This window comes from Arachis stenosperma, chromosome 1, assembly GCF_014773155.1.
Source record: "Arachis stenosperma cultivar V10309 chromosome 1, arast.V10309.gnm1.PFL2, whole genome shotgun sequence".
Lineage (NCBI taxonomy): Eukaryota > Viridiplantae > Streptophyta > Magnoliopsida > Fabales > Fabaceae > Arachis > Arachis stenosperma.
The window spans coordinates 25739619-25763866 of record NC_080377.1 but is presented as its reverse complement, the minus strand read 5'-3'; the positions used below and the strand labels follow the sequence as shown (position 1 = coordinate 25763866).

Here is a 24248-nt window from a genome sequence, read left to right as displayed (position 1 = left end):
TCTGAAATATGTAGTATTTGTGTGAAAAATTTTACTCATAATTCACATGTCCTTTACGGGATTTATGAGCAATTTTATTTTAAAATCAATAAATCATATTTCGCATGAATCTCTTTTACATTTTGAGTATTTTTGAAATGAAATAATTTTATTTATTTATTTAAATAAAAAACCGAGATAGACTTGTATATTATATAAAATAAAAATTACTGTACTATTAGGAATAAAGTCAAAATCAAAATAAAAATATTCCATCGACCAAAGTAGGAAAACAATAAATGGAGAGACGTTTATGTTTATCCCTTGAAGCAAGAGAAAGGAAAATCACAAGGAATTGATTTTGTTTTTGCCTTTTAGTACAAAATTTAATTTAATTCCAAGTTTCCAACGTCTAACCGAGTATCTCTCTACAATCCTATCTATCCTCTATTCCTATCTTAGCTTCTTACAGTAAAAAACGCGCCTACAACACTTGAATGAAGGTCAAGTAAAACGACGTCGTTTGACAAGGCGTCGCCAACACTTCCAGAGTGGAAAAGAATAGAGACCAGCCCAAATACAGAGTGTACTGAGTAACGAGTCAGGAAGTAAAGTGCGTTTCTTCCAACTTTCAATTCTTCAACACTGTCCCACCCACTAAAGCCCAAAAGCAGATTAAAAACTCAGATTAGCGTTTTAAAGAAGCGGATAAGAGATTCCAACGGAGTGTAGGAGATGGAGGTTTCCACGCCTCGGTCAATGGCTACTCCCATTAGTTCTACGAAGCACTTATCCATAACGCCGGGTTCTAGGGTTTTGAGAAGCCCTCTCAGTGATGAAGAGATTTGGAAACGCCTCAAGGAATCTGGATTTGACGAGGAATCGATTAAGCAGAAAGACAAAGCTGCCCTTGTTGCTTACATCGCCAAGCTCGAAGCTGAGGTTCGTAAAATTCTTCATTATAATTTTTTTCGATTATTTTGATTTTAGGTAGTAAGAAATCGTGGGTTTGTTAGGGATTTTGGACAAACGAGTTTGCATTTCTCGGTTACATTGAGCAGAGTCATAATTGTATGAATATATTGGGTTAAATTGTTTCCGGTTTAAGATAATAGGGATGAAAACGGCCTTGTTTTCATGGTTTTTATATTTGGGTGTATGTTCATTAATGATATTTTGAGAAGGCTTAGATCACTGTGTTTTCCTTTAAGACGTACTTTGATTCCAGAAGATAAATGCCACTTGATATGGCATCTTGTCAATTCTTTTCATGTTGCCGGTGTTGCTTGTCAAATATAACCTTAATGGGTTGATGCTTTGCCATGTTCTATATTGGTAAATAGCTAAATAACTAGAAATGTTGATGTTATGGTTGTTTAAAAAAATGTAGTTTTTTGGATTATTAGTGGGATTTTGGAACCTGAGGATTAATAGCCATATGTCTTTTTATAGAATGCTTTGAAGTTTGGATTGCACGTTCTAAAGTTTGGATTTTGATATAGGGACCATGTAACTAAAGCGGTTCAAATTTGAATTTTTAGCTTCTCAGCCTAAGAGTTCTAGGAAGTTAGATCACAGAGCTCTGAGTTGAATAGTTTTGTTACTGCTTACACCAAATCAACTTCTGTCCCTCACTTAATTATCTATTGAATTGGTTTTCAAGTGAAAACTCTGAATCAGTTTGATGTATTTCATTTCAGTGAGAAATGTATGGTTTGAAGCCTTATACAATTGCCTAGAATACTCATTATTCATTTCTTACTTTTACTTTTTATCTAACGTGCAACTTTGATGTAGATATATGATCACCAGCATCACATGGGCCTTCTCATAATGGAGAGAAGGGAATTGGCTTCCAAGTATGAGCAAGTTAAGACCTTGGCTGAGTCTTCTGAGTTAATGCATAAACATGATTCAGCCATGACTAAATCTGCTTTAACTGAAGCAAGACAACGCGAAGAAAGTTTGAAGAAGACAGTAGGTGTCAAAGAAGCATGCATAGCAAGTGTAAGCTTGTTCAATACTCTCTCTCTCCCAACATAAGAAAAAGTTTGTTCTGCCCAAATGTTATTCTGACATCTAGAGGGTTATGTTTTATTGATTTTGGTAGCTTGAGAAGGCGTTACATGAGATGCGTACTGAATGTGCTGAAACCAAGGTTGCAGCTGAGAGTAAAATTGCGGAAGCACACCAGTTGATAGATGAAGCTCAGAAAAAATTTACGGAGGCTGAGGCGATGATGCGTTCGGCTGAGTCTTTGCAAGCAGAGGCTAACCGATTTACTGGTGTTGCAGAAAGGAAGCTTCGTGATGTTGAAGCACGGGAAGATAACCTAAGGCGGCAAATCATTACTTTCAAGTCAGAGTATGTTATTTTCTATATAATTTACATTTTTCCTTTTATCCCAGAGTCATTTTAATTATGATATTGATTTGCTAATTCCCTTGTTATTGGGAGCATGTACGAATAGATTATGCAACACACCTACCTGTGTTGTCTAGAAAGGCTTGTTTAGGAGGATACCTAACCTTTCTTTTTTAATACACAAATCCTGTAGTTATACAGGAGACTGTGAAAAGCCTAGAAGCAAGATTGATTAATGAAATTTGTTATTCCTTTGGGTTGAAATCTTCTTTTACATAAAAGATTTACTCAATTTTTGGAATTGGAATGCTGACAATAATCAGATCATGAATGGTGCAACTCACAGTCAATGTTAAATTTCATATGTTGTTAAAATTTGATTGTTTAAAAAGTATGATGATCTCTGTGTGTGTGTGTGTGTGTGTGTGTGTGTTTCAGTTGTGATGAAAAGGACAAGGAGATCATACTTGAGAGGCAATCCCTTTCTGAAAGGCAGAAGGTTTTACAGCAAGAACAGGAAAGGCTACTTCAATCACAAACGTTGCTCAATGAGAGAGAGGATCACCTTTTTAGTAGATCTCAGGAACTAGATCGTCTTCAAAGAGAATTAGAGGATACAAAAAGGAGTTTGAGAAGGAACGTGAAGCCCTTCATGATGAGAAAACCAATCTAAAACTGATGGATGCCACTCTAAGACAAAGAGAAGAGGTTTGTCTCTGAAAATTCTTTGTCTAGATGAAATTAATGTGAACTATATACTATCTTTCTGTTATTCATGTTTGGATTTGCATTCTGTAAATATAGGTACTTGCTAAACGGGAAACCGAGCTGAACAAGAAAGAGCAAGAGTTGGTTGAATTTCAAGGAAAACTTGCTAGTAGAGAATGTGTATGTTCTCTCACATTTATTTTACTTTAAAATTCTAAGTTTTTTCTGTACATTAATTTAGCTTGATTGAAAATGTAGGATGAAATTCAGAAAGCTATAGCTGGTCAGGAAGCTGCATCGAAAACAAGAAAACATGAGTTGGAAACTGAGCTACAAATGCACCGGAAATTGGTTCAAAATGAAATCGAGACGAAGAGAAGAGCTTGGGAATTGAAGGAGGTTGATCTTAAACAAAGGGAGGACCAAATCTTGGAAAGGGAGCATGATTTGGATGTTCGGTCAAGGTCACTGAGTGATAAGGAGAAGGAACTGGAAGATCTGTCAAGTACTCTTGAAGAAAAAGATAAAAGCTTGAGAGCTGCTGAGAAGGAATTTGAATTAAATAAAACCCTTTTGCAAAAGGAGAAACATGAAATTGAACAAACAAAACAAGATCTGCAGAAGTCTTTGGCATCTTTGGAGGATAAAGGAAGACAAGTTGATAATGCAAAGGAGTTATTTGAGGCCATGAAAAGTGAAACAGGTGACCTGTCAGTTTTTGAAATGAAACTGAAGGAAGAGATTGACCTTGTAAGATCCCAGAAATTGGAGCTTTTGGCCGAAGCAGATAAGCTTAAAGCTGAGAATGCAAAGTTTGAAGCTGAGTGGGAGCTTCTTGATGAAAAGAAAGACGAGTTGCAGAAGGAAGCCGAATTTGTTGCAGAGGAGAGGAAGGCTGTTTCCACTTTCATTAAGAATGAGCGTGACAAGCTAAGAGAAGAAAAAGAAAATATGCGGAATCAGTACTCCCAGGACTTGGCATCACTTGCAAGTGAGCGGGAAAGATTCTTGAACAAGATGGCACTTGAACATTCTGAGTGGTTTACCAAGATGCAGCAGGAGCGAGCAGATTTTTTGCGGGACATTGAGATGCAAAAGAGGGAGCTGAATAACCTAATTGAGAAGAGGCGCGAAGAAGTGGAAAGTTATTTGAAAGAAAGAGAAATGGCTTTTGAGGAAGAAAAGAATAGGGAACTCCAATATATTAATGTTCTTAAGGAAAAAGCTGTAAAAGAGTTGGAACAGGTTTCCTTTGAGATGGAAAGGCTTCAGAATGAGCGTGCAGAGATAAATCTGGATCGAGAACAGAGAAACAAGGAATGGGCCGAGTTAACTAACTGCATTAAGGAACTAGAGGCTCAAAGGGATAAGCTCCAGAAGCAGAGAGAATTGTTGCATGCTGATAGGATTGAAATCAGTGCTCATATGGAAGAATTGAAGAAGCTAGAGGATTTGAAAGTTGTCTCCGAAGACATTGCTGTTGTTAAATTGCTTAATTCCGACATGGAATCTAACCGGCAGAAAATATCTGCAAGGAAAAACTTGAAGCAGATGATTCTTCAGCAGAATGTTGATAAGACCAGAAATGAATTAGTTGCTTCAATTGTGAAGAAATCACCTGCTTCTCCTGGCCCTATTCGCTCGTTGCTTAAAGCCTGCACACAAAGGTTTTCCAGAACTCCAGACAAGTCCATTATGGCAAATGAGGGTACGCACCTCATATCTGGTACCAGTAATGGTAATGTTAGCAGTGGACAGCGGCATGTTGAAAATGACAACCCACCTGGTAAATCTAGCCATAGCCAACAAACAGGATTTTCTTTTGGAGAACCAAAAGTAATAGTCGAAGTTCCTTCTCGGGTTGAAGATGCCAGCAGAGCAAGCGCCATTGAATCTGAAACTAAAGATGTGAATGGAAAAGCTGCTTTATTTTCTGGACGACGGAAAAGGGGAAGTTCCAACATGAACAATAAAGCTGGTGATTCGTTTGTAGATCTGGGACAGAATAAGAGACCAAGAGCAGAAGAGAAGACAACCAGAAGTCCTTCTGACTGGTACAAAATCATTACCTTGAATCATTTATATTTATTTATTTATTTTCTATATACATTTTTACTTGATAATCTTCTGTCGAAGTTAGGTTCATATAGTTACATGAAGTGTGTTTATTGATTTCGCTTTCAGTGTCTCGACCCAGTCTATGGGTGCATCATCAAATCAAACCCAAGGGACCACTGAAGAAACTCGTGTGGTAATGGTAGATAAGGTCATTCATGTGTCACAAGTGGCTTCTGAGAAAGTTGATGTTCTGTCCAACCCTAATGAGGAGCCTGGAGATAATTTGCAGAATCCCAGAGCAGATCAATTCAATCATGACGAAATAATTGATCAATTGAATTCCAAAACTATACAAGAAGATATTTTACTTCATGATTCCAGTGCATTGGGAAATATGGAATAAAAAGGGATATAATTTTCTGAGCAGTGTTAACTAGTTACTTGACAGTAAGTTTTCCCAACATGGGCTTTAGCTTTTTCTGCAGGATAGATCTTTTCAGTTTATAGTGTCTTTTCTTTTTTGCCCTCTTTCTTATTATCACTTGTTACAAATTTTTTCAGGTTGTGTTTGATTGTGAAGAGGGATGGCATAGTGTGGATAATACATTAGTAAATATATTAGGAGTTTGTGAGGTATATTTATGGGATTTATTCTTCTCATTCAATACAGGAAACTGAAGATGTTTGAAGGGTGCTGTTGTGTCATCATGTGTGTAGAAACTATCATAGTTCGTAAATGGGGATGTTTTATGAACTCAGTCCATGAGAGAGAGAAGAAAAAGTAGAATAGTTAGAACTTAGAAACGGCTGAAGGGTGAAGGGACATCCTTTAGCTTTTCCCAAATATAAGCTTTTATCATTTTGGGGGTGGTTTGGTTTGTCGTTTTTGGACCATGCAGGTCTAGTGTTGGATTTTATCGATTAGCTTCGAGTTTAAAAGATCTTAAATTTTTTGGTATTCTTTGTCTTTTCGAGCCCCTGAAATTAGTCCATCTGCCTCAAAATATGTATAAAATATTAAAATTTAAAAGTATTGACATTTAATTTGCGTCAATTTTGTTGTTATTGTCTTAAAATTTTAATTCTAACTTTGAAGTAAATTTGAGTAATCGATACTAAATTCATACTAAACTTTTTATTCTTTATTCAATAAGAATTTTTAATTTGCTTATCATGGTCTCATGAATCTCATTTCCTGATCTGTAGCATACTAGCTAGCATTCATGACAAATTCAATGTAGGGGAATGATGAAAAAGGTATATTTAGATTATTCGTAGTGTTGGATCAGATAAAACAACCCATAGCTTTATTTTGTTTTAGCTAAGTCACATTATTGGTAATTTAGATTTCAAAGTAATCCAACTTAACTGATACATGGTAATATGAGTGTTTACAAAATTTTAAATGTTTCATCCTTGTTAAATGACAAAATAGCACATAACTACATATGAGTAAAAGTGAATTCTCATGTAAAAAAAACTATTCATTATTCAATATAAGAATTTATGGATTTCTTAAAATAAAAATTTATTTCTTTTATTTACTGAAATAAGTAATTTACAGACTATTTACGTTTTTAAGTCTTATTACTTATCTCGTTTAAAGTATAAACGAATTAATTATGCACGTATCTCGGATATACTAGAAATGAGATAAGACACGTATATCGATAAATGTGTTGCGCGTGCACACATGTTATGTAATAGAGTATATCTCATTTACAGTGTAAATAAGTAATAAAACTTAAAAACATAAATTATTTTTAAATTATTTATTTCTGTAAATAAAAAAATTAAATTATTTATTTAAAAAAATCCAGAAATGTATAGAACTCTACGTAAGATTGTCATCATTTTTAGCCATATTGTCACATGATTGTTACCTTCTGTTTCCTTGAATTGGCTTCCGGGTTTCAACGGGAATTAAAAGAAAAATATTTTGGAAACCGAAATCCTTAATATTTTTCATGAATAATACTCAAATTCGCAATAGAAAGATTCAACAACATGTCAACATCATTATGCATTGCCAGCATTGGGATAATAAGGATAAATAAGTTCTTAATGCTAGAACAAGAATTGGTACCGAAAAATAATTTTTTATTATTATTTTATTAGCTTAGATGTAAAATATACATACACATATCGATCTATTTCAACAAATTATTAACAAAATCTAACAAAAAGATTCTTTTCTAAATAAGATTAATCAATTAACTACAATAAATAAATAACAATCATAATAAATAAAGCAAGATATCAGCTAATATTTTCTCTCAAGTTAGAGAAAAAATTATAAATGATTCCTAACTTGCTAATCAAATTTTTAAACAAGATAGGATGCACATCTTTTGTTAAAATATTAGCAAGCTGATGTCTTGATTTTAGGCACTAACTTTATGTCTTGTATACATTCTCGAATAAAATGGCAATCTATTTTAATATGCTTATTACACTCAGGGTAAGTACAATTCTCAACAATATATATTGTAGTTTTACTGTCATAGAAGATAAAAAGCGAATCAACTTGTATCTCAAAGTTTCGAAGCAGCCTCATAATCCACACAACTTCAATAATGACATTGGCGAGTGATCGATACTCTGCTTCAGCCGTGGACCTCAAACGGTGTCTTGTTTTTCGACTTCCATGAGATTAGAAAATTGCCAAAGAAGACACAATAGCCAGTAGTGGATTGTCTGATTTCGGCATAGCTTCCCCAATCAGCATGCCCATATGCCTTGGCCGATAAAGAGGAAGAAACTGAAAAAAGTAAGCCCTGCCCAGGTGTAACCTTCAATTATCTCAAAACATGATAGATAGCATCCAAATGGTTAGTGTGACGGGAAAATATGTATTAGCTTAGTTTATTCACAGCAAAGTAAATATCGGGTCTTGAAATAGTGAAGTAAAATAACCTGCCAATCAATCTCCTATATTGTCCTGCATTCTCGAGTAAATCTCCATTAGTGACAGTAAATTTTATGTTTGGATCCAAGAATACAGAAACAGGTTTACACTCTTTAACATGACACTTAACGGTTATATTATCATTCTAACATTGACACATAAATAAGCTCTATTTTGTTTTAATATTAAAATTTATAGGAATATCATGTCTAATGACATCTAAATTTAGAGACTAATTTTTTTTTCAGAAATTATATAACCCTTCAAAGAAGGAATGAATAGGGAATAAATTGGATACTCATAAAAAAAATTATCCTATTTGTAAAAGTTTCTATTGAGTCAAAAATTAAATATTAACCCTTATGATAACAAATATAATTAACAAATCCTATTATAACAATTTTTTTTATAAATATTGTTGGTATTAATTGAAAGACAATCAAATAGTCACATAAAACAATTCATGATTCATGCAAAATAGGTCATGATTGGTTATTATCTTCAATAATCATATTACTGTATGTAGAAAAAGCTGCCGCACTTTGTTATGAAGCTAAATAAAGATGTTATACTCAATCAAAGCTAATAGCTATGTCCTTGATGAGTGCAACGGTTGCTACAATAAAAGAAGAAATGATTTCTATATTGAAGAAGAGATTAAGCTGCATATATATATATGAGGAAATCAACCAAGAAAGAAGCAACCGATTCAGATTGAAAAAACTCAGCCTTTGCTGCAATAGTATATTTTTTAGTTATTGAGTGTGTTCCAAATTCTCTATTGTCTAGATTAAGCTTTAATTGAAAGATACAAAAGGTAAAGAGAGTGAGATCACACAAAAACTATTTTCATTTTTGTTCGAGTATTTTGATTTGAACTTGTGTTAGTTAGAGTGCATTTTGTTCTCCTTTTTTTAAATTGGGTGAACTCTTTGAGGTGTTATTAAGGTAGGAGTAACTTAAGTAAGTGAAAGAGTGGTAAGACTTTTTGAATTGGTATTTATAATCAAATTGCTATATTTTGTGGTGGACTCTTTCTGTCTCTCTTTCTCTCTAAAAGATAGTTATTTTTTGTTGATATGTAATTTGATGTACGTATAAAATTGATTTACGCCGACAGGACATCAAAATTAAATTTATATCACAATAAAAAAAAGCTTCAAATTAAAATATCTTATATATATTGATTTATTTGGTAATTCATTTTTAGTATGTTTATAATATTCTTGTAAGAGTAAATTACCAATTTTGCCCTCGAATTATCAGAACGTTGACAAAAATAACCTCCACTTTTATTAACGATAAAAATACACCTAAAATATTGAAAAACGCTACAAAAATACCTGACCGTAAATAAAAAACAAGCTGTCAAATGGATTCCGTTACACCCCTTCTTCTGATTCTTCTTCGTTCTCCCTCACTCCCTCCCTCCCCAAAGCAACTACAACAACAATAATAAACATCTCAGACATTCCTTCCCTCTTCCAACCCTCCCAAAAGCCGCTGCAAGCTACAACAACAACAGCAGCATATCTCAGTCACTCCAAAATTGCAATAACAATAACAACATCATCTTCCTAGCTGAAGCTCCTGCAACAACATCTTCCTCACTATTTCTCTCCTCAAATACGATGTCGCCTCTTCTTCCACAATTTCTCTCCCTCAATTACGACAATGATCTTACTCTTTGCCAGTGTCATCTTGCTCATCCACTTCTCCTTCTTCGATTATTCTCTCTCATCGCCTATCTCTTTCTCTCCTTGTTGTTTTGCTTCTCTCTCTCATCAACGACGACGCTTGCGGTGATGCTACCCTCTCCTCCCGTCCTCCCTCTCTCCCTAAAGCAACTACAACAACAATAAGCAGCATCTCAGTGACTCCCTCCGTCCTCCAAACCTCCCAAAATAGACCTTCGCCTTACCATCTTCATCTCAGTTACAGCAATAATCAGCCATAATCAGTGATAATCATCCATAATCACCAATTCCATATTTCTCATCATACTTTTTTTAATAATATATTAAAGATAGAATCTAAAGAAAAATAATGACAAAGAGAGAAGTTGGAGAGAGAGAGATTGTCCATTGCTAGCTTACTGCGAGAGAGGAGAGTAAGGCGCTGCAAGACAGTTTTTGACAACGATGGAGGGGCAGGGAGCAAGCAACAACAGCGATGGCGAATCTGAGAGGAAAGATCAAGAGATCTACTGCGAGAGTGAAAGGGTAAGGAGCTGTGAGATTCGTTTCTGACGACAACGGCGGGGCGGCGAGCAAGTTGCAGTGGCGACAACGAGGTTCTACCATTGAAGACAAAGAGAAAGTTGCGTGGGTTGATGAGCAACTGTTCTGTGTGTTGGAGAAGTGAAAGTGAGAAGAAGGGAGAAGAATAAAGAAGTAGGGAGTGGGGTGTGACCACGCGAGACAAAGAAGATCAGAAAGCAACAGCCATGGATTCATAGTGAGAGTGAAGAAGGTAAGGCATAAGCTTTTTCAGGAAGATTTGGGGGAGGGAGGGAGTGAGGGAGAATAAGGGAGAAGCAGAAGAAGGATGTAACAGAATCCGTTTGACAGCTCAGCCAACTCTGTTAACGGAATAAATTTTTATTTACGGTTGGATATTTTTGTAGCGTTTTCCAATATTTTAGGTGTATTTTTGTCGTTAATAAAAGTAGAGGTTATTTTTGTCAGCGTTCTGATAATTCGAGGACAAAATTGGTAATTTACTCTTTGTAATTTTTTTTCTCTCTTCACTTTTGTCCTTAATAGTGATGTTTGTTTTAGGGTTGGGATAATTAATTGCTTAATTAATTTTTTTAAGAGAGTAATTAAATCTACATAAATTTTAATTATATACTAAAATTAGCTATCATGTATTTATGTATAAATATATGTATAATTTAATTTATTTTTTAATTGTATTTTATATTTTAATGTATGTTCTAATTGATTTTAGTAGCTAATTTTAATCTATACTTAGTATTGATTGTTTAATGTATAACAAATTTTTTTACCCTTTTTATCAATATTAATATTTTGGGTAAAAAACTCAAATAAACCAAGTTGAGAAGTTTATTACCCAAATTAACCAAAACAAAAATTATTTCAACAATCCACCAATGGCCATTTATATATAATTCGAATCAATATGATTCGAATTACAAATGCATGTAATTCGAAACAACTTGCTTCGAATTACGTTTGAATGAATATGCATGTAATTCGAATCAAGTAGAATCGAATTAGAGAAGGGTAAATCGAATTGACTCGATTCGAATTAGTAGGCTCACGTGACTCTATGGAGTTCGAATCATATTGATTCGAATTATTCAATGTTGGTGACACTAGGTAGTTCGAATTAAGTTGATTCGAATTACTAGTGAGTTGCCTATATAATGCTACGTTAGTTAAATATATATCAATTTTTTTTTCACATTCTTACTTGGATAGTTGGATATATATCTTATAATTGATACAAAAAATATTTACTGTATAATTTTATTTTTCTAAAAATATTATATATATATATATATATATATATATATATATATATATTTTGATGATTACACAATTTTAGAAATATTTAAAAAGTATTATTAAAATTAAAATTATATTTTTATTATTTGACAATAAAATTAAAAATTAAAAATTAGGGATTAATATTGCTAAATAGTCAGTAGTTGTGGTGACAAATTTGTACCCTAATAAAAATATTAGGAATTAATATTACTAGATAGACAAAAAAAACAGGCAGAACTTACCTTATTTAGCATTAATTATATAAATTTGGTTATAAAATATTTCATTAACAAAATTAACTATTAGGAAATATTCTGCCTAATATTAACCGAATATTCTGTAATATTAATATTTCCTAATAGTTAATTTTGTTAACAGATATTTCATTAATATTAACAGATATTCTGTAACCTAATAGTTAATTTCCTAACAGATATTCTGTAATATTACAGATATTTCATTAATATTAACAGAATATTTTCTAATAGTTAATTTTGTTAATGAAATATTCTGTAACCAAATTTATATAATTAATGTTAAATAAAGCAAGTTCTGCCTGTTTTTTTTATCTAGCAATATTAATTCCTAATATTTTTGTTAGGGTACAAATTTGCCACCACAACTACTGGCTACCTAGCAATATTAATCCCTAATTTTTAATTTTTAATTTTATTTTCAAATAATAAAAAATATATTTTTAATTTTAATAATACTTTTTAAATATTTCTAAAATTGTGTAATCATCAAAATATATATATATATATATATATATATATATATATATATATATAATATTTTTAGAAAAATAAAATTATACAGTAAATATCTTTTGTATCAACTATAAGATATATATCCAACTATCCAAGTAAGAATGTGAAAAAAAAATTGATATATATTTAACTAACGTAGCATTATATAGGCAACTCACTAGTAATTCAAATCAACTTAATTCGATCTACCTAGTGTCACCAACATTGAATAATTCGAATCAATATAATTCGAGCTCCATAGAGTCATGTGAGCCTACTAATTCGAATCGAGTCAATTCGATTTACCATTCTCTAATTCGATTCTACTTGATTCGAATTACATACATATCCATTCAAACGTAATTCGAAGCAAGTTGTTTCGAATTACATGCATTTGTAGTTCGAATCATATTGATTCGAATTATATTTAAATGGTCATTGGTGGATTGCTGAAAAAATTTTTGTTTTGGCTGATTTGGGTAATAAACTTCTCAGCTTGGTTTATTTGAGTTTTTTACCCTAATATTTTTTGTTTAATCTGTGATTTAATGAAAGGCGCATGTTAACACTAAGTCACTAACATGGAGATTAACAAGTTCTACAGTTTTCGACAGAGCAGAAAGAAGTGCGTGTTTTGGCTTTTGGATTGGAGTGGGATTGGTGGGACCGAGGGAACAAAAAGAAGCATTTTCACGAAACTGAAGCTCGAAATATTTTGAACTTTGAATAGTTTGGGTTATCCAGCACAATTATTTGGAATCTCTGTTCACAACGTCCTATTAACATTTATCTTATGACCCATATTTATTTTTTCTGTTTTTTGGTCTTGATTCAAAATGTCATCAAACCCATCAAAATAACGGACCATGAAATAACATTGTTCTATTGTTTGGGGCCTGTTGTCTAAAATGGTTTCAAGCTGAGAAACTGGTATGGATAAGACATGGTCCATGCTTTACCCCCAAAAAAAACCCAAAAAAAAAATAGACATGATCCATGCACAACCTTAGACTTGGAACTCAGAATGAAAGCAAGCAACGCCAATGAGCCGTAGCTCACACGGCATTCCGCCCCTTTCTCATCTCAAAGGTCTCGGGTTCGAGTCCTACCAGCTGCAACCGAGAAGAAAAAATTGACAAATTAATTTTTAATTTGTTGAGTTGAAGAATATTGTGGGGAACAAAAAAAACTAAAAAAAAGAAGTGTTAGAGAGTCTCTAAGAGAGACTAGATAGAATGCCGCAGATGTGTAAAATCCGAATTGATAATGAATTAAAGGTCTATTTGCCCGTTCTAATTTAAATTTTATTTTTGAATAGATATATTAATTTTTTTAATAAACTTTAAAAAAAACACTTATTTTAAGTCGAAAAGAGTAATTAGATTTTTTTTTTTAATTTTAACATGGTTTTAATTAAAATTTTAAAATACAAAATAAAAATAAGAGGCCAAAGAGAATGCTAATATAGGTTAGGATAAAAAGTTAGCTTCTAGTAAAGTTCATGATTTCCTATTATTGTTATAGGCTCAAATTCCTATGAAGTTATTAATTTCTCTATCCATGAACAACCTTAATAATTCAAGAATCCTCTAAATATGGTTTAACAATGGTTAGGAAACAGCGTGAAAGTGAAAATGCAAGATTTACACAAATCTATGAACCACGACACTTTGTTGAATTATTGTGTTTGTGTGTTGGACATATTTCTGGCACAACACTTATCGATATTTATCCGATATGCGTGTTTGCTGTGTCCAAATCGCGTCTCAATAGAAAATAAAAAATAAAAATTTTTTTTCGGACATAATTGGACACACCTAAATACCATCACGAGTCAACGTGTCTGGTCTTATTCTTAATATATATTCTTAAAATAAATTTAGATATAGTATATATTATTATTTATTAAAACAAAAAATATTTTAAATACTTGATATAATTAAATAAGACATTAAAAATAATTTAAAAAATTAATTTATATTTTAATATCAATAAAATATTAAAATATCATTAGGGTTTATCTAAAAAAGACTTTATATTTTCTATATATGCGTGTCCCTGTGTCATATAAGATTTTAAAATTCGCGTGTCGACGTGTTCCGTGTCTGTGTCAGTATCCGTGCATCATAGACACAAATTGACAAAAAAAAATTCTAAATATTTGATTAAACAAATGTACGATATAACAGAGTTATAAAATTAAGTAATTTCTTTACTTAAACTAAATTTCTGACACAAATATATAAAGTGATAATTTTATTCAAAATTAAATTTTAAATAGATCTATAATAGCGATTAATACTAAACTAAATAATATAAATACTCAATCTAAATACAAAGAGAAAATACTAAAAATACAAAACAAATTTGTTTAATTAAAAAAGTGATTAAGAACTTAGTATATACAAAATAAATGTAAAGTCACAACATTCAGAATAAAATCTTACAATTTTTTTTATGTCAAAACCTTACAAATTTTACTCTCAACAACTCTAACTATCACTCATAACTCTTTAACTAAAATGGCAGAACTTGAAGCTAAACTCTCTATTCCAGTCATGCAACTCTTTTGTTCTTAATTCTTCTATGTTTATCATTCTTTTACAACTTGTATACAAGGTAGATATTGCAGGTCCCAATGGCCATACAGATTAGTCAACATTTTTAATTATATCACAGTATGACACATGTAGCTGAATATTTACACCTTGATTTTATGATTCTTCTACTATATTCTTTAACAATTCAAATTGATTTTGCAACAATATTTTTATTTTTATTATTGTGTATTGTTCCAAAATTTAGGGGGTGAAAGTTGTGTTGTTTTGTAGCCGTTATTTGAATAAAATGGCAGTGATTTAGAGATGTTAAAATTTAAAACACACACAATCTCTATATATTATTTTCACACATGCATGTTAAGTATAAAATTATATGTTTAACCATTCAAAAATTAATGAAGTGATATATTATTGATAAAAAAGAGTAGAAAATGCACAAAGCAGATTTGGGCAACAAACATCGTCTCATCTTCATTATACCTTTTGGTTTGGATAATGAAATATCAAATCGCTTCTAAATGCTTAACAATTTTACACAAGTACTTTAGATGGTGAAATATCAAAAGGGAAGAAAAATTACAACAAAACAAAAAGAACTTTCAGACCCAAAAAAATAACAAAAAAAAAAGGACTTTAGTACTTTTTTATTTGTCACTCACAGAATTTCTTAACTCGATAAGTCAAGGATTAATTGGTTGCAGATATGAGTTCTTTTTAAGAATTTATCGTTGGCTATTGAGTTGTTGCATGTACAAGGCGAAATTCAAACTCCCTAAACTTACTTAAGGAAAGTGAGCTGACCACTCCATGAGTTGATTAAGACTTTTGTACTTTAAACCCTAATAGTTAGACTTTACTATTCAACTAACAATGGGCGCTCTTGGCAAAAAAACAATGGGCGCTATGTAAGGGGGATTAGAGACCACAGTACAATAGGTGTAACCAAAATAGAACATTTAACTACGACAAAAATCTTTGCATGAAGAAAATGTTACTTACTTTTGAGTGGTTCATTAGCTTTTGTCCTTTTAATTTGAGGCACCGCCATAGATGACAAGAGATCACAATTTGGAGCATAATGTTGTACACTTTGGGGGATCATAAATAAAGTTTGTTCTATAAAAGGCCAAGCAGGACCAAAAGTTTTGTCCAATAAGTCGTAGTTAGACTAAAAGGCAGGCCCATTGGTATGGTTCGTAATGGAATCTTGCCCATGGTTCTCTGTTTCTTTTTGTTTTCAAAACTATTCCGTGTCTAACTTTTCCTATCCCTTTATCAATATGGCAATCATATACAACCAAACAAAAATAAAAATTCAACCAATCAAATAAGGATGTTTAAAGCCAATGAGCTGTAGCTCACACGGCTCGAGTCCTACCAGCTGCAACCGAGAAGAAAAATTGGTAAGTATATGAGGAATGTGTGGGTGTGTATTGTGTACCTAGGATTGGGGGTTGTCCAATCCATTGACCAAAAAAAAAAAAAATAAAGATGTTTAAAATACTTTTTTAATAAATAAAATTTAATACATATAACTAATTAAATTATATTATTTTTGTCAAAATTAAACTAAACGAACTAATTTGACTAAAAAATTGATAAATTAAATTTTAAATTAGTCTAAATTAATTTTTTTTATAAAAATAACTATATTATCTTTATTATATATATATATATATATAATATGAGTATTTTAGTTATTTTTAATAACAAGATATTGTAATCATTTTTAATAAAAAAAATTAATTTAAACCGGTTTAAAATTTGATTCATCACTTTTTTGGCTAAACCAGTTTATCCAATTTAATTATGACAAAAATAATACTTTTTAATCGATTTTAATTATTAAAAAATATCTTTAAAAAAAAATTATAAACGTTTTTATTTGAATATCTCTTAAATAAAAAATCACTGCCTGCTTTAGACGTCTATTCTTTCTAGTGATGAAAAACTAAATTACATTATTAATATTTTTATTGTATTTATTTTATATTTAAAGCAAATTAGCCAAATTTTCACTTTTTTTTCTACTAAAAGTATTGACCCTTTACTAACATCAAAATTAAAGATTATAGAGTTTATAATTTCATGATACTGAAATTCTCTTTTTTTTTTTAGTTAATATAGATCTATTTCTAAATTTTTAGATTATAGAAATTTTAATATTATCTCATAAAATCACTTATTCCAAAATTTTAAGTTGATAAGAATAAATATATGAATAATTTTATCTTTAACCTTTAGTACGTAGTATTATGATTGATGTCTAAATGAACACCAACCACTTTAGTGAATAACTAATGTTGTTAATCAAATAATGTTAATTGTTGTTCGTTGAATATATAAAAAATATTTATGTTGGTATATTTTAGCTGAAAAAGAGTCATCAAAAAAATATTTTAACTGCAAAAATAATGTTTATATAATTTATTTTATTTGAATTTTAATTATAAATATTTTTATTTGATAAAATTACTATAGAAAGATATATTTATAAATGGTATTTGATATATTATATGTCAATTTAGTATAACAATGTTTGTACTATGCAAAGCGATCAAAATAAAATGTTCAATACTTAGATTTAAATTGACCAAAAAGTGACCTAAGCATGTTTCTTTCATAATAAAACAGCTCTATTTTTCCTACTTGGAAAAAAGCTATGGTTTTTAATTAGATTTTCAGTTCTTTAGGCATAATCTTTACTTTGAGTCTTCTAATTAAATAATGTAAAAGTCGAGAGAAAATTTTAATTAGGGTAGGTAAAAGATTTTAATATAGATTTAAAATATTTTTTCCATTAAAGTGGATTAACTAGTTATATTTAGTTAGGGTAAACCTTTTTAGTATGAATTTATAATGGATTTTTTCATTAAAATTGATTAACTAGATAAAATTTCTGTATATGAGTTTTTTTTTTTTTGCAACTTACGAAAAGAAATATATAGGGTTAAGTACGATTTTGCTCCTTAAGGTATAGGTCAAAAAATTTTTCGTCTTCAATTTTTTTTTTTTTCATATAAAATTATTTCTAAGGTTTAAAGTCAAATTTTAAAATCATTCTTTTAACTTAAATATTAAAATTTTGGATTAAATTACCCAAACAAAAAAATTATAAAATAAAAAGAAATAAGAGAAAGAATATTTTTGCTACAGTAAAGGAGGAAGGAAAGAAGAAGAAGAAGGGGGAAAGGGAAGAAGAAGAAGAAACTATCTACGATCCATCTTTACCTTCGTTCCTACCATCACTTTCGTATGATTTTAGTCCCTAAAGTAAGGACAATTTTAAAAGTTAAACCTTAAAGACAATTTTGTATGTAAAAAAAAATTTAAAACAAAAAAAAATTTCAACTTATATCTTAAAAGACCAAAATCATACTTTACCCAAATATATACTAACCGAATTTGTAAATTGCAATAAGTAACTATTGGTTCAATATTAATGCATTATACAAATTTTCTTTTCATGTAGAAATTAATTTCTTGAGAATTAACTTAGAACGATAATGAAAGTAGATTACAACAAAGTTTATTTGGTCCGAAAAGGGAAGGCAGCTCGAAAGTACAATGCTCACAATTAAGAACAAATGAGAAAAAAACAGTACTATACACCGCCCTTATCAAAACAAGAAGGTCGGAAAATTCTTTTTCAATTAGATAGTTTAGTCTAAATCGTCAGCTTCAATTCAGCATTGATGAACTTATACTAATTCTTCCTATGTACTTTAAGGTGATGAATGAATGGATGAATAGACTTATAGTAGTATAGCTATCCTCCTTGTTTGTATTTGTAAATTATTGACGTTGATCGATCATGTATGCATGTCTTATGGTCAAAGTGGCAGAATCTGAATCACGATCATCAATAATGCGTCACCTATAAATAATAAAAATTAAAAAAAAAACCATCTAGCTAGCTAGGTTCATGGATAAAATTGCAAGAAAATTTTTCAAATGTATTGATATAGTGATATTTTAGTATTTTTTAATTATTAATTTTAATTATAAAAAATATACATAATATATATAATTAAAATTAACAGCTAAAAATTATTAAAATATTAATGTAGTGATATACTTAAAAACTTTCCAAAACTGCATGCGATGCTCATGTGGAATAGTTAACTCAAATAATGGACTCCATGTATCTCCTTAGTGGGATCATACAAAAAGCATAGCCAACAAATCTGATTTGGATTGAATCATTCATATATTCTTTAGTTAAGTATCTTTTTCTTATAATTAATAAAGGCTATTGTATCTTTTGTGATCATTCGGCCCCTACTTTGTGTTTCTTGAGCACGATGATGAATCATTTTTGTAACGTTAATTATATATCGAGAATAGTAAGAGAATGTATTCTCATGCATTGTTAAGAGATCTATGGAGATATCATTAAATGACATAAGTTGTGGGCTATAGTTTTTTCTAAAATTTAAAAGTTTTGAGTAAAATATTAGGATTACATTGAAAATTAAATAAATTTTATGGGTGGAAACAAAATATTCTTTTCATGTTGATGGATGCAAAGGTAACTTAGTTAATTACATACCATACAAACTTGTCTCTTACTATTAAAGATATAATTATTCATATCTCCTTCTATCAACTTTTTTAATTTAAAAGTCTAAAATTTAATTCTTACATTAGTGATACCAAAAAAAAAAAAAGAATTTCGGTATGAGTTAAATAAAAATTTGCGCAAACTTATAAAAAATTCTTGCATGAAAAAATGTGTTAAAGAATAATTTATGTGCATCGTTCTATCAATTTAAGTTTTTAGAAAAAGTTGTATCATGATATGTGGTATAAAAATTTTTATGATTTAAAAGCTTGATGTTCAATCTTTGTTCATCCTAAAGAAAAGAGTTTTAGTATAAGGCAAAAAAACGAAAAACAAAAAACAAAAAAAAAAGAGAAAAAAGACCTACGCAACAGAAAATTCACATATTTAAAATGAGATTTTATATAAAGGAATGTATTAGAGATGTAACCATTCGTATATAATCTTTTATCCGCTTAATTTTTTGGTAAAGTGGTATATTATGACATATTGGGTTTTATGATTTGGACATGTTCCAGCATGTTGAATCACACACAACTTTTGTGTTCTAGGAATGTTTATGATTGGCGCTCTTTGTCTCAATATTTTTAGATGTGGTTTAGTACACAAATATTAAGATTGAAAATAGTTTGTATGTAGCTCTAAATAGTGTATACCCGCCTTTTCTTATTGACAGTTTCTAATTTTGGGGAGGTGTTGGAGTATAAATTTGTAGGTTTGTTTCTCTAATTTCAACTATATTACTAAATCATCAAACCTTGCCTTCTCAAGAAGCTTTAGCAACCGATAATTTTGGTTGCAAATTACAGCTTTTCTTGGAGTAATCAGAAGTTATGGAGATTTTATCATAATTACAAAATTGGCCTATTAATACTAAGTTAATTAAAAATAATAATAATTAGTCTAGGTGAACGTTTTATTACTATGTAAAATTCTGTTAACGATTATTATTAAATATCATATGGTTTAATTACTTGATTATTCCAACAATATTAACCTGAGTGTTACTAAGACAGGATGATTTTGCTACATACGACATGATAACAATAGTATATTCTAGTTCTGTACAAGTAAGGATCGGATCTAGAATCGTTCAAATTTAATTTCATTATTTATTATCTTTAGTTGCCACCAAGATAGAGTTTTGATTTAATTATTAGTTAACCTTGGATCCTAATATTGCCCCCGAAATCATCAATTAAATATTAATCCTACAGTGGTGTGTACACGATTTAGAATATTAGGTCACATAATGTTCTAATATTCCTACCATAAAATCCTGCAAATCTGTATGTCAAAAAAAGGTGAAAATTTTGCATAAGATCATGTTTGTGCTTTACACAACATCTAGATTAAAACCATGCTTATAGGTTGATACTATTTTTAATCAATTAGTCATCAATGCAAGCTGGCGATTCTTTATATATTATTTTAAACTTTAAATGAAATTAAATATCATTCCGAAATATACTAGTATCAATGGGTTATGTTAATTGACATGATAATTACTTTTTTTTAACAATATTTTTAATTTAATAGGTCAAGAATTAATACGTAGCAGTCTAACAAATCTAAATTCTATTTAAAGTTTGTTGTTGACCAATAAAATTAATAATACTTTTTTTAAACAATATTTTTAATTTAATAGGTCAAGAATTAATACGTAGCAGTCTAACAAATCTAAATTCTATTTAAAGTTTGTTGTTGACCAATAAAATTAATAAAATTATTGCATGCATAAGGTGCCGATTGAATTCTTGATACTCGCTTAAAAAAGACAAGTAAAATAATTATTTATCAATTAATGGTGATTAATAAGGTAATTAGTCTAATAAAATTAAAGTAGCTATGAATGAATAGGTTGCCATTGATCAATAATCATTTAGCAAAACATGATCATATTTTAAACTCTGGTTGTGTACTATGAAAATTTCTAACATCACAGTAGGCATGGATTATTATCCAAAGCAGAGCAATGGGACCCAAGATTTTAGGATACTAAATTTGTTGTATGGGTTATGGGTGAAAGAGCATTATTAATTTATGTGAGAAGCAAAAATTAAAAAGGCCATGTTCCTTTGACACTCCATGTCCCCATCAACAAAGGAATTGATCAAAGGGCTTTAATTTACTTTGCTACATAGCTCCTTCTATAAGGAACAACCAAATCCTAATGCCTAAATATTTCTCTCTCTTCCTCCCAAATTAATGAACTTATTCAAATTTTGCAGGTGTTCTCTGTTCCCTTACATGTGCTAAATCATGTGAAACCCACATGTCACCCATATCACGTAATCTCAATTTTTTACAACATTTTTGCCCAAATATCAAAACTACAATTACTTGGAAAATTTCCTATTTAGCTCAGTTTCGGAAACAGGTTTTTTACCAGCTACTAATAAAAAAAATATAGAAACAAAATATTAATAAATAATAAATAAAAGAAGTGAGGCAAAAAAATAATAGAAAAGAACGAGGCCACGGATAATTGCTTTATACTATAGAATATTGATTATTTGATTTGATACTGCCTAAGTATGTGGTAGCATCAATAAGTGAACCCTTTATATATATATATATATATATATATCATGTCAGAGTATTGATAGTACGTAAAGCAGTAAAAGCATATAAATAGTGGGAAAATGTGGTCATCTATGTAAAAATTGGAAAATACACCACTTTTTGGCAATTTAAGACCATAATGTTGCATTTTTAGTATAGTTATCAGAGGCAAATCGATAATTGATTCGGTCATACGACTGGATTATTGCGTCAACCAGTGAGTCATTAATTTATCCAATTGATTTGGTCATAACTAAATAAAAATATAAAATTATAAAAATAAATTTAAAAGTTAAATACATATTTTTAAAAATATATTAATAACAATCAAATATCAATTCTTAGATATAATTTATGGTGCAAAATGAGATAATAAATTAGTCACTAGTACAAAATACTTTCTTAATTTAAATGAATAAAAAAAACAAAAGATAACACAATCAATATCAATATATTAATATGTTTGTATATTATCTGTTGTTACTTGTTTGGTGTTTATGTCAATCCATACTTAAAAAGATAAAAAAAATTCATTTATAGTTTATTATATATTTAATTTGTCACCTATTATACTGAGAAGCATGTTGGCGCAGCGGCAAGAGGGGAGGCGTGTTTGTTGGCTGCTTCGTGTTTGAATCTCTGCTTCACTCATTTTTAGAGTAAATTGGACAGGAGTTTCTACCATGGTTCGGCGGCGGGCGAGTCTAGTGGAATATGGGGTGCGAACCGGCCAGTTTTCAACGAATTTTACCACCGTTGATCGATTCAATTGTAGGACCGGTCCAAATTACTAACCGAACCGGCCAGACCACCGGTTTACTGGTTTTTCAGTTGAATTGATCGGTCCAATTCGGTTCTGATTACTATGATTTCTAGATGTTTAAAAAAAATAAATATAAATTTCTTAAAATTATTTAACTTTTACATTCTATTACTTATGTCGTTTACGTTGACAACGAGATCAAATCATTGGACAACTAATAAAAAGTGTTTGTAGTACGATTTAAATCAATTTAAAAAATAAAATAGATAAAATTTACTACAATTTGAATTGTATCAGTTTGATTTTATTTTTAGAGTAAATTAGACAGGAGTTTCTACCATGGTTCGGCGGCGGGCGGGTCTAGTGGAATATGGGGTGCGAATCGGCCGGTTTTCAACGAATTTTACCACCGTTGATCGATTCAATTGTAGGACCGGTCCAAATTACTAACCGAACCGGCCAGACCACCGATTTACTGGTTTTTCAGTCAAATCGATCGGTCCAATCCGGTTCTGATAACTATGATTTCTAGATGTTTAAAAAAAATAAATATAAATTTCTTAAAATTATTTAACTTTTACATTCTATTACTTATGTCGTTTACGTTGACAACGAGATCAAATCATTGGACAACTAATAAAAAGTGTTTGTAGTACGATTTAAATCAATTTAAAAAATAAAATAGATAAAATTTACTACAATTTGAATTGTATCAGTTTGATTTTATTTTTAATCTAATTCAATTTAATTAAAAAAATTGTAATTTGTATTGTATTAATTTGATTTTATTTTTTAATTGAATCCTATTTAAACTACTAATCTAAAATTCCACAACATTGCCATCTAACCTCCAAACTTCAATGTAACGAGTCATATCTTTTTTCACAATGCTCTTTTAGCCTCTGTTCTTTTACGACATAAAACTAAAAATAACTAAATTTTTGACAAAACAAATTCTGCCTCAGTCTAAGCCCCAATGACTAAGTTATGATCACTCAAAGTTGGGTCAAATTTTACAAATTTTGCAGAATTTTGGTGTTCTTTGTTCTTCCTATGTAACAGCCCAGACCACCCGCTAGCACGATATTGTCCGCTTTGGCACACAAGGCCTCACGGTTTTGTCTTTGACGATAGGGATGATAGCCGAAGCCCACCACACTCACTCGTAAAAATGCGTCATGCTAAGGAGAGGTATCCACACCCTTATAAGGCATGCTTCGTTCCCCTCCCCAACCGACGTGGGACCTTACAATCCACCCCCCTAAAGGAGCCCAGTGTAACACCCCAATTACCCTAAGCCTTACCTTTAGTCGTAAAGTAAAGGTTAATCAAAGGTTACGACCATCCTAAGGCTTATACATAGTTATATATATAAGAAAATAATATAATAATCATAGGGAACTAGCCTAGGCTTGCGGAGTTTAAGCCGACTAGTTAAATACAGACATACAGAGTTTTGAAATTAAAATAGCTTATACAACTAATGCTTGGTTGGGTTTTAGAGTAAATTTTCT

The 24248-nt window shown here is 30.5% G+C and overlaps 1 protein-coding gene across 1 annotated transcript; it reads left to right on the top strand.

Annotated features, from left to right (window-relative positions):
• The first annotated feature begins 406 nt into the window (after positions 1–406).
• On the top strand, positions 407–6148 carry LOC130965887 (protein CROWDED NUCLEI 4-like). The gene is given in 9 exon segments (XM_057890649.1): positions 407–921; positions 1777–1986; positions 2090–2343; positions 2782–2963; positions 2966–3051; positions 3148–3231; positions 3310–5105; positions 5236–5556; positions 5671–6148. Coding segments are annotated over 8 exon segments (3096 nt in total). The 5' UTR covers positions 407–714; the 3' UTR covers positions 5513–5556; positions 5671–6148.
• Positions 6149–24248: the final 18100 nt, after the last annotated feature.